The sequence below is a fragment of the Oxyura jamaicensis genome, chromosome 13 (assembly GCF_011077185.1).
Source record: "Oxyura jamaicensis isolate SHBP4307 breed ruddy duck chromosome 13, BPBGC_Ojam_1.0, whole genome shotgun sequence".
In the NCBI taxonomy this organism is placed as follows: Eukaryota; Metazoa; Chordata; class Aves; order Anseriformes; family Anatidae; genus Oxyura; species Oxyura jamaicensis.
Genome location: NC_048905.1, coordinates 17,601,633 through 17,612,936, shown reverse-complemented (window position 1 = coordinate 17,612,936; position 11,304 = coordinate 17,601,633). Strand labels below are relative to the sequence as shown.

General features: G+C 53.2%; 1 protein-coding gene across 1 annotated transcript in view; it reads right to left on the bottom strand.

The window, feature by feature from the left end:
• Positions 1 to 1,391: 1,391 nt before the first annotated feature.
• The window catches only part of PDLIM4 (PDZ and LIM domain 4), a 40,006-nt gene continuing 30,093 nt past the window's right edge, over positions 1,392 to 11,304 (bottom strand). Inside the window, exons 4-7 of the mRNA XM_035338301.1 lie at positions 7,564 to 7,742; positions 5,708 to 5,865; positions 2,666 to 2,786; positions 1,392 to 2,042 (exon numbers count right to left, since the gene is read on the bottom strand). Coding sequence (XP_035194192.1) covers positions 1,838 to 2,042; positions 2,666 to 2,786; positions 5,708 to 5,865; positions 7,564 to 7,742 — 663 coding nt within the window. The 3' untranslated portion in view covers positions 1,392 to 1,837. The remainder of the gene's footprint in view (positions 2,043 to 2,665; positions 2,787 to 5,707; positions 5,866 to 7,563; positions 7,743 to 11,304) is intronic.

Genomic DNA, 11,304 nt, shown 5'->3' with positions numbered 1-11,304 from the left:
GGCGTGAACTTCCAAGCAGAGCAGTGAAGGAAGCAGCAGAGACCTGCGGGCTGTATTTGTGCTGCAGCCACAGAACGGGCCCACGGCCGCAGAGGGTGCAGCACCACCTCCAAAGCGGCGCTGCCGGCCCGTAACGCGAGGTCAAGAAGGGAAGTCAGAACAAACGCTGCCGCTGATGGCAAACTAACGAGCTCCAAGCAGAGGCCTGCAGACAAGGGGCAATAACACTTCATACCTGATTAGTGTTAGTCTCCTAATCACTTACAGTTGTCCCGAGTGTTCCCATGCAGCCGGTCCAACCTACTGAGCGTGGCTGTGCAAGTACAAGGAAAACGAGGCTCAGCTGTGTGATAAAACTGCCGTGTGTTCCTTGCGCTTCAGTAACGAAAAATGCTGATGGAGAAGGAGCTGGGGACGGATGTCCTGCTGCCGGCATCCCTCTGGCTGCAAGGCAGTGCTCGGAAGGGGATGCTTGCTGGGGGAGCAGCACCCCCCTGCTGCAAGGCAGCCCGGCAGCCTTTGGAGTACCAGTGCTGCTGTGTCCTGCCGGTGTCCTGCTTCTCCCTCAATCATGCTGCCTTCTGCTTTTGCACCCCTCGGACAGGAGCAGTCCTGAGGCCAAAGCCCGGTGCCCGAAGGAGCTGCTGGAACCCCCACGAGGCACTGCAGCGCCTGGCCTCCGCCTGGCCCTGTAACGCCCTGACAAAACCCCGCTGATCCGTTCCATGGGGAAATAGTGACACAGAAGTGAAATAGTTTGCCTGTACAGAAGGTACTTTCTCACTTATAAAGCGCAGAAACGTGCTTCGGAAAGGACCTCATGGTACCAACCACAAGGCTTCCGTCATCATCGTGGTGGCATCTAACAGCGGGGTGTCTAAACTGCACCTCTCTCCTCTAAACACTAACATAAAAAAAAAAAACAAAAACGTTCCTCCAACAAAACAACATTCCAAGATTCTCATTATTTTCCCCCATAAAAAAAGCGCACGAGAAACCTGGCTAAAAGCGCAGTCTCAGGGCATGGGCATGGTTCTGCATCAGCTCGCTCTGGCCCCGGGGCCTCACGGTGGGCTCAAACATCTCTCACGTTACCTCCGAAGTGCCCAGGGGGATTTTGTTTCCCCCTCCCCAGCTGCGAGGTCAGAGCAGACCCAGACTGGGAGGACCACAGAAGCGTAACCGAAGCTGGGCCAGAGTCGGGAGGACGGAAGCAAAGGGGCCGGGAATTCAGGCAGGAGGAGCAGCGTGGGGGCAGCCGGGTGGGCTCCGCATCCTGCCTCAGCATCCTGTCCTCAGCATCCTGTCCTCAGCATCCCCCACGCGTGCTGCGAGGTGGCCAGGTGACAGAGCAGCTGGGCTGGGAGCAGGCAGAGCCGTGCGGGATGCCCGGTGTGGCACAGAGCAGTCATCCATGGGCAGGAGGCTGAAGTCACGACAGAGGAATCAGCTTCTTTTGGTAAAGTGCCTTATGTTCTTCGAGCTTTTAAGACATCTTCCTTGCTTTTTCGGATGGGGGGGAGGTATAGTAGTTTTATAGGGAAAAAAAACACCTAGGGAATGAATCAATATTTATGCAGATCTGGGATAAGGTTATGGCACAGACTAATAACCCGGCACAGCAACCCAAAAAGCAGAGTGTCAAAGAGAAGGGAAAAACCTGTTCATACGCTTTCAACACCATCCCCTCGAGATCCCAAGTGTAAACGCTTTTATCTACGAGAAGGCATTTTACTCGGGCTTTAGTAATCGGGGTTGATTACAGCCACATTGCGAAGCCGGCGGCGTGCATGTGGGTGGGCGAGCGCCGTCTGACCTCTGCGGAGCAGAGCGGGATTTAGACGAGTTCAACTTTAGCGTTCGGATAAACAGCCACCACGTCATAGCCCTCGGGGGGCTTAACTCTTTCCTTGGCGTGCGTCTCGCAGTAGAGCTGCTCCTCGATGAAGAAATACCCCCTCTGCTTGAGGTTGAGGCCACAGTCGTCGCACATGAAGCACTCGGGGTGGTAGAGCTTGTCCCGAGCTTTGACGATGGTTCCCCTGGGGAGATGGGGAGAGCGTGGGTCAGACCGAGCGGGGCACGGGGACACGAGCAGCACCGGGGGCCTCTCCGACTCCCCTGCTCCTTCCCCATCACTTGTCCCCTTGCCGTGCCAGGGCAGAGCCGCAGGCATCTGCAGAACCTGGCACCACCAAGCCTGGCCTGAGCAGAGCACAAATTACAACAAGAAGAAGCAGAAAAGCACCTCTATTCCCTAAAATCTGACCCCACACACATCCCCTGAGAGCAATTCCTCAACAAGCAAACACAAATAATTGCAGGCCTCTTCTGCTGGACCCTCATGGCATTTCTCCCTCAGTAAGGCAGTGAGCTTTGGTGCCATGCAGAGCTGCTGGGCGCTGACTGTGACAAGCAGGGCACAAACCATTCAACAAATCACCCACATTTTGCTGCAGGATTCCCTTAAAAAGGGCAAGCCAAACTGTCTTCCTCGATCCCAGCTTCAGATACGGCTAGCAAAACAAACACCCCCCAAAAAACCAACCAGCCACCCAACAACGAGGGATTCAGGGACTCTGCTGCAGCCTCTGACTTGTGTTTCTGCTGGGAAACGGCCTGGCCACGTCCCTGCGTGGGCACGCCGGGGCTCTGCGGCGCTTACACGATCCCGTTCCCGCATCTCGTGCACTCGGGGAGCATCTGCATCCCAGACATGGCACCGCCGAGCTTCGGCACTGCAGGCTTGACATTCCGGGGGTTGCTCAGTCTGTCGAGTTTTTCACCTGCCAAGAGTTTCAGACAGACACAGAGTGAAAACTTGTCCTCTGGGAGCTTTTTTTTTTTTTTTTTTAATTTTCATTAAGGAGCCAGACGAGTTCTTTAGTTATTTTTCTCAGGAGAACACACACAGTGCCTGTCACAACCTGCTTGTAAGGAAGTGCAGAGCAAAGTACAGAGCGGTCTTCTGGAGATGAGAGATGAACCCGGCTGCAATGCTATTTAGTGAGTCAGGAGAGAAAGAGAAATGGCAAAAATCTCAAAAAAGCTCCAGGAAGAAGAGGTTCGAGCCCACAAACATTTGGGTGCACCTGCTGAATCCGCCACCACCAAGGAGACAAAATGAAAGTCTTTTGGAGAACTAGGGAAATTAAAACAAATAACACCATAACTGCATGCATTTTTCTTCCTAGAAGGCTCATTTACTTTAATCTAAAATAGTCTAATCTAAAATTAAACCTTGCAAGAGAATATGAGGTTTTGTGGGGCAGGGCACGAGGTCTCCTTTCACAGAGGCCCAACCACAGGAAAGGAAGGGATGAAGCAAACGGCGACCCTTGAAGGTGTGCTTAGACCCCACTGAGCTCTGCGAGGTTTTGGCACGGGCACAGGCGCTTTCTGGTTGAGGCATCTGTGCACACCGCAAAATTTTTGGGAGTTTGTGTTTGGATTTTGCTTTAAAGTCACTCACTATGGCTCTGCACTTTTACAGGACTTCTCCTTATCTGCAATGAGTGCCTCGCTGCGGGTGGATTCCTGATGCTGCCCAGGCTTACACGACTTGGTCCAAAGGGCACTGCCAGCAGGAGTGCCCGCTCCTCCCATCCGGCACGCCAACCGCGCACCAGTGCTCCCAGCACCGCATGTGACTGCTCACCAGTGCTCCCAGTACACTGCAGGACAAAGCAGCCCTGCCTAGCGCGTCCGTGAGTCCTTCTGCTGCCTTGCCGGGAGGAACTCGGCCAGCTGCCGTGGGTGCTGGCTTCCCCAGCAGGGGCATGGGGTGTGCTCAGCCCCCGTGCTGACATTTAGGGGCTGAGCTGCCACTGTCCCTCCGAGACCTCTGGTGGGCACCCAGACCTCCGGTGGGCTCCTCCGCTCGAAGGGCTTCGTGCCACGTGCCCATGATGGGGCTGGCAATGCTGGAGAAGACAGAGCTTCCCATAGAAATGCTTCCCGTGTAAATCAGCCCCTTCTCCGAGACACCCAGCTGCGCAGCAAGGGAGATCCTGACTTTAAAAGGACAACACGCAGCAGCCCTGGGCCAAACTGGGTATTTTTGTGACACGCGTAGGCTTAAGGAAAATGGAACAGGGTGGAAGCTGTAAAACAACCCAGCACAAACACTCCCAGTGATTTCAGCTTTGCTGAAACATTGCAGAGCTTTCTGCCAAGAGAGGTGCTTCTCACCGAGGTGCACCTCGCTGCTAACCCCTTACGAAACACCGGCCGACAGCGCTGCAACAACCGAGGCACCGTGGGGCTGCTGCTGGGCGCACAGCCCCGGGCCTGCTGGAAAGCACATCAGAGAGGCTGGCAGAGCACCAGAATGTGACTGCAAGCAGATTGCTGCTTTTTTTTTTTCCCAAAAAAAGCAACAACCCAGAACCAAAAAAAAACAACCAACAAACAAAAACAAAACCAAACAAACCCCTTATTAAACCGAACAAACCAGCAAAGCTGCAGCTTTGCTCCATCTCCCTGCGCAAGAATGGGAGGAAGAGGGGGAGCAGCTTTATTGACTGGGATTATCTCGGCTGCTTCCTATTTGCTCCTTCCTGGCGTGGAGATGTGGGGAGGCAGCGAGGCAGCACGCCACCGTGTCCCTGCCCCACGGGGAGCTCCCTGCCAGCCTGCGGCCGTGGTGCTTGGTGTCCCCACAGCCGGCCCCAGCCACACGGGCACCTGGAAAACCAAAACTGGTGGAAACTCCTGATGTTCAGAAGCTACCTGTAATCACGCTTCCCGTGAAGCAAGAAGCAATAATCTCCTAGTCAAAACATCGTTCTGCCATTTCATTCACTGAGACACCGGAGCGCGGCAGCCTGGCTCCCTAACTCCTGCAGCTTCATAATGAGATTTGCAGTAGTTGTTATTTTCCCATAAAATCTAAGTTCCTGGATTCACATGATTAGAGTCCGAGGCTCTTGGAAGGAAACAAGAAGAAGATTTTAGCCCCAGTGATTGTAAAGAGAAGCCTGAAGGCTTGAACACAAAAGCTGCAATGGACTTAGGGTTGAAAGGCAAATAAAAAGAGGCAGAAATGTGTCGTTTGGGGATCTTACTCTGAATGGTCAGAGCTGGCGACTACCCAAGTTAATGATATAGACAGGAAGCCGGGACAGAGCTGAGAAGTGAGCCAAAAGCTCCTGATCTCTATTCCTGCACTGCTGAGGGCCATCCACGCCCCTGTGTAAATGCCGTTTATTAAAAAGGCACACGGTGCTCCCTCACTGATCTTACACAGCCGCTGTAAACCACTGCATCCAAACAATTCCGGGAAAGCAGCTGCCACGTAGATGCCATTTGCAGATCCGCAGACCTTCCACGTGATGCCCAGCTCAGCCACAACATTTCTCAAGAGCCCTGATGCTGGCCCGAGCTTCTGCCCGTGCACTTGGTATCCTGATTTGAAACCTGATGAGGTAGCTTAGCACCAAGTCACGCGCGGTGAAACAGAGCAGCCCAGCCGGTCACTCTGCAAAAATGCCCCATCAGCTCCTGCCAACGGGTCCTTTGAGGCTTGCCAAGCTTCTGGACCTTGGGAAGGGAAAAGGAATGGGGTAAAGCCAGCAGCAGCAATTTGGTGGGCGTGGGAGCCATAAAAAGGGGCGCAGAGGGGCTGAACGAAGGCAAGAGCCCCGCTGCTGCTGGGGAGGTTTTGGGGCCCCTCTGGGTGATGTTAGCCACCAGCAGACCTCCTTACCATTCTCCCCAGCCTCCAGCATGCCCTGCAAGTATCGGAAGGATCCTGACTGCTTCGGCTCCGAGACGGGCTTCTCATAATCCTGAAGCATCTTGTAGACGTCCGACTCCACATCAATCCCATTTCTGTTCCGTGGGAGAGACTTTACGGGGTCGATGCTGTTTGGAAACAAAGTGACACTCAAGTCAGACATAAACAGCAAGCGTCAGGTAATCAGGGGTGTACACTTTCACACAGATGCTGTGAAACACCTCTCTTCCCCCGTGCCTCTCTGCCTGCAGGCATAGCCGTGCCAGGAGAACAGACGGGGACGAACTTGTTTCCTGCTTGTTCCCCCGTTGAGCAACGCAGCTGGGGCAGGACCAGCTACCAGATGCCTGCAGGAAAGAGGGCAGCTGCAAGCACTGCGAATTGCTCTGCCACCCGTGAGATGTATTGAAAAAAAAAACACAAAAAACTGGATAAAACAACGCATTTAATTCGTTATGCAGGGCTGAGGGAGTCCAGCCACCCCTGCACCAGCGCACAGGGAGAGGTTCCTGCTGCCAGCACGGGGGTGACAGCGCGTGGCGGGGTTACCCACGGCCACCCCTCCGGGTCAGTGTCGCCGTGGCTGACTCAGAGTTAGCAGATCCGTCTGCCAGGAAGCCCGGAGCTTCGATGAGGACAGCAGCCTTCCATGAGAACGGGACACGAAAATGTTCTCGTGATTTCCTCCCAAGTAAGTGCTGGCCTTCAGCATCTACACCCGAAGCTGCCTGCACCTGGCGTGCCTGGGGTACGCTGGACTAATCGCAGTTTAAGCCATTGTGCCAGCTCGTTCAGCACATCCATGCATGAAAAGCATAGTTTCAAATAAAAATACCTTGGGTAGATGTTTAAGCAGAGATGAATTCAGGTGTTTTTATGCTGTGCTGAGGCCTAGGAGCATACAAAAGCTCCATGACAAAGCACTCCATGTCCCCGTTCTGAGTGCCAAGCACATTAAGGTCACTACAGAACCAATAAAAGCAGCAAGAGCCTTGAAGCCCATCAGAGAGCTGAGCACGTTTCTGGTGTCACCTGGCTCCTTTTCTCCACCTGCAGTCCCCTCGTGCCTGCCTGACCCCAACCATCCTCGCCTGCAGAAGAGGCCTGGGCAGCGCCCGACCGTGCACAGATTCAAAGGGAACGCACTTCTGCCCCAGCTCTGCCCAGTCACGGACAGAGCTCATCTCCTGACTTTGGCTCACACGCAGATAACATCAGATTTTGTTCTTAGCATTTCTGCGTGGTTCTCATCTTTCCAAACTCATTAACTTTCCTGGAGCAGCACAGGGAATAACCTGGCTTGCAGCATCAGTGAAATATGAATTCGTGCAGGCACACAGCTCCCGGGATGAACACAAACTCTCTTTGCCCTTGCATTTGATACAGCCTTACTTTCCTGCAGGAAGTTTCGCCAGTCCATGGGAGCATAAATCATCGGCAGCACAAGCCATGTGAAAGCCTCACAGCGCGGCCTGTCTCAGAGTTAGCGCTATCCACACGAACTGCTCTTGGCTACACAAAAGCTTCTTTTTTCCTATGAGCATTCTTTGCTCCGCAGCACCAAACCGATCGCACATTTACGAGCATCCCAGTTTTCTGGGTTAATTTTCTCTGCGACCAATTCCAGCCGTGCTGGCTGCTGAGTTTGTGGAAGCGCCGTGCTGGCTACTACAAGGGCAAAACCCGTACACCTTGTCTTGACCGTGCATTTAGGAGAAACAGGACTGTGATGCTCGTGACACCCCCTGGCACTGCCCCCGGGCTGGGGGGCTGGAGCCGGTGCCTGCTGGCGTTAGTACAGAGCACGAACACCGCGCTTGCCATACCTTTGGGAAGAAGCGATGTGGAGCCCGCTCATCTGGGCTGGCAAAGCGGAGTCGGCGCTGCTGTTGGCGTAGAGCCGGGTGGGGTTGTTGTACTGCAGGTTCAGCATCTGCTTGCTGTCCACCGGGCTCCCGGCGGTGGCGTGGGGCATCGGCCGCTTGTTCAGCGCGGGGCCGTTATCCTGCAAGAGAAGGGGAAGCAGAGAAACCCGGGAGGTTTATGCCTCTTTGTGCAGACACACGGCGAGGCTGCTCTGTGACGTGAAGCTGCAGTAGTCATGTTTGATGTATGTTGTGGAAACCAGAGCTGTGCACCAGGAGAAGGAAAACTCGCTCTGTAATCAGATCTTGCTGAAGCTCTGCAGCTTTTCCTGGTCTCTAATCACAAACGTGCCTGCTTCTCCAGGGCTGGCCCTTGCCAAGTATTCTCCGTTTATCCTCCTGTAAAAGCATATTTGTTATTTCCTCAAAAGAAGGGCCCTGAGTCTGCTCGAGCCTGCTTCTAATTCCCTGTTACTGCACTCCTGTGGGGCTCAGCCCCTTCGAACTGCGGGCAGGGCTCATGGCACACAGCAGCACGCCGCGGCGGAGTGAGACCTGGGCCTGGGGGCACATCCCTGCGTCTTTGTCTTCTTTCAACCACCTGGTACGCAGAGACCTGTGATTGCAGGAGGTTTACTCCCAAAATAAGACCAGTTGCAGTGTGATAAGTGCATTTGTCAAGAGCTGAGCTTGGTATTTTTATCTTCATCGCCTTTTTAATTCTTAGTTTTTAATTTAATAAATGAGTATTTGCAGGGACAACTATGGGAATCTTTCAGTCGTATTATCTCAAGTCAGGAAGTTGCATGCCATTAAAATGCAAGTTTTTCTAATGATTTTAGCTACATGCATTACACATGTGCTGTTCAAAAGCTTTATTGCTCAGTCCTGTGCATGCCCACAAAGTGTCGCCCACCCCGACCCTCCCCGCCCCGAGCTGCGAGCGCCCGGCACGGTGAGGGACGAGCTGCACAGCCCACGGACATCGCTGCTGCTATTTCCATCCGCCTGAGTCAGAAACACGTCTGCACTGATGAAACTGATGCTTACACAGGTGGCTGTAATCTCTGTAATCTGATTTAATCTGTCTCAGGGCAGATCCGCCGGCTGAGAGCGATGCCTGTGGCTGCAGCAGGGCGAAGCTCGTGCAAAGCCGAGCAGAGAGAGAAAACATGGCCCTGCGAACAAACAGCCAAGTGCATGCTGCGGGCTCTCATACAAAGCTTGCTTTTGACTAAAATCATCCAATAAATACTAATGGGAAACAAATGTCTATCACTGGTGCATAGGAGAAAATACTGGCGCTTCCAAGCGTAGTAAAAATGAACAGCTAGGAGAAATAAAAACCAGATCCTGCTAGAAAAAGATTTTGGAAGTCCGATCCCTCGGTTCTTCCTCAGGCAAACCCCCCATTGATGAAAACAAGGCTTAATTAAGAGCTGCAAGACTGGGTCTCTGAATCCCTTGTGCCTCCAGCCAAAGGGCAGCAGCCTCAGGCAAGCTCCCCCGGGCAGCGCACACCACGCGTGCACGCACGTGGGAAAGCAGCTCCCAACCCAACCACTCCGAATTAGCTATTAAAAAAGGAATTTCGCTGCCAGGGATAATATAATTTTAATTGTTCCCCAATTTCTGTTCTAAAAAAAAATAAAAATAAAAATAAAACCAGGCAAGAGGTTTCCAATTCCCAGATTTACATTATTATTTCAAGGGAAATAAAGAAAATACTTTCAACCGTGACATGGAGAGGAAAAGAAGGATCATAAATGTCTCGGGAACAAAAGCAACGGCACATGCTGCCTGGATGGCAGAGCTATGGACACTCGGGTTTCAGAAAACCCCGATTGTTAAATCCCCCGTGCACCTGGGCCCAAAGAAGCGCTTTGTCCGTGGGTTTCCCCCATGCCAGGCTCCCGCACCAGGGCCCCTGCTCCCCCCGGGTGCCCCCAGGCCCTTCCCGGTCACCTCTGGGCTTGCTTTAAGCCACGGCAGCTCATAAAGAATCGCACGCTCATTCCTGCTAAACCCAGCAATTTGTAAATCAGGCGCAAACCCCTCTGTAAGCTCAAGCTCACTGCCCTGACACTCTCCGTGAGGCACAAGAGCCTCTCTCCTGTCTTCCTTCTTGCTCTTCAGTTTCTCTGTTAAAATCCTTCCCGATGCATGAAAAACTGCTCCCTGGACGGAGTTCAGTCTCCTTTTTTCCCTCTCGCAAGCCGCTTCGGCGTTTTCCCACGAGACCCGCGCAAGGCTTTACATCACGCACAGCGCTCCCGCACTCGTTCTCAGAAACCTAGAACCAGATGGGTTTCTTTCCAGTTCTCAAATTCAAGATCACAACAGGTTTTTTTTTTTGCCCCTTTGGGGCCTAATTTGCTTTTCTCTGCCGGCTTTTTTTTTTTTTCTTTTTCTGCTTTTTATGGCCTCTCTTAAATAAAGAGGGCTTGCAAACCCTTTCTAAGAGCGGGCCTGCTCAGTTTCACCAAAGTGAGCTCTTTTAGCCTGCAAAACAGAGACTCGAAATCTGTTTTCTCACGCTTGCCTTCTAGGAGCATCAATTACGAAGTGTAGCTGAACTGACACACAGCATTTGGGGCTCCTGGAGCCCAGGCTGAGCATTTCAAGCTCCCAGCTCCTGGCAGAAGCTGCACACGTGTCTGTCCCTCTCCGGACAGCGCGGGGCCGTGTGCTGGGTGAGGTCTGGGCGCAGGGCGCAGCTGGGTCTGGGTGGCTGCAGGTGCCCAGCACTTCTGGTGACTTCTCCTGGCTGCTGGAGACCCCAAACCCTTCCCCCTGCTTGTCTTCCACTGGGGGAAAGGCGAGCAAAGAGGTGACAGTTCGGAGCAGATGGAGAAGAGCCGGTCTGCAGCGAGAGCCTCGTGGGCACCACTTGGCACCCACTCAGGTGACACCTCTGTGAAAATGGGGAAATAAAAAAATTAAGTGCCTTGAGTGCCTGGCTCTTGTCACCACCACTACACAGCATCGAGAGTGCTAAAAGGATTTTTTTTTTTGGAAGAAAACAACCCGTACTGCCAATCAGCTGAAGCCTACAGGCTGCCCATAAATCTCACAGGGAAAAAACTTCATGGGATTTGCACAAGGAAATCTGGAAGAGAAACAGGCTGCTCTGCCCAGCTGATGTATCGGGTCTGCATCTCTGCTGGAAACAGGAACGCTTCTTTGGCTTCCCTAATGAAAGCCTTTTCTCTACATTAATATACTAATCAGATTTTCTACTACGGTAATCCTTTCTCTCCGAGGATAGCACAAAGGCACCCGAACGGGTGACAAGCAGAGAGACTGCAGGAGCTGCCTGGTCAGAGCAGGAGCCGCACGGCTCTGCCCGCACACCCCACTCCTGTCCCGAGGGGCACAGCAGCCGTCACCTCGCAGCCACCCATGGTCACAAGGCACAGACTGTCCCCTGGGTGCTGTCCACAGCATCCGTCGGCGCTGGGGCTGGTGCCTGCAGCGAGACCCTGCTGCCATATGTCATTTCCAAGCCCAGGAACCGTCCAGGAGAACACTGTAAGAAGCAGGCTGAACGTTTCAACAGAAATACAAATATACCCTGGGTCTTCACTATTTCCAGCCAAAACATAACTGGTTAAAGAATAAGATCTGCTTTGCCTGCTCATGTGCTGTGGACTCCGTTGGTGCAGATAAATTGAGATATTTGGGGGGGGGGGGGGGGGGGGG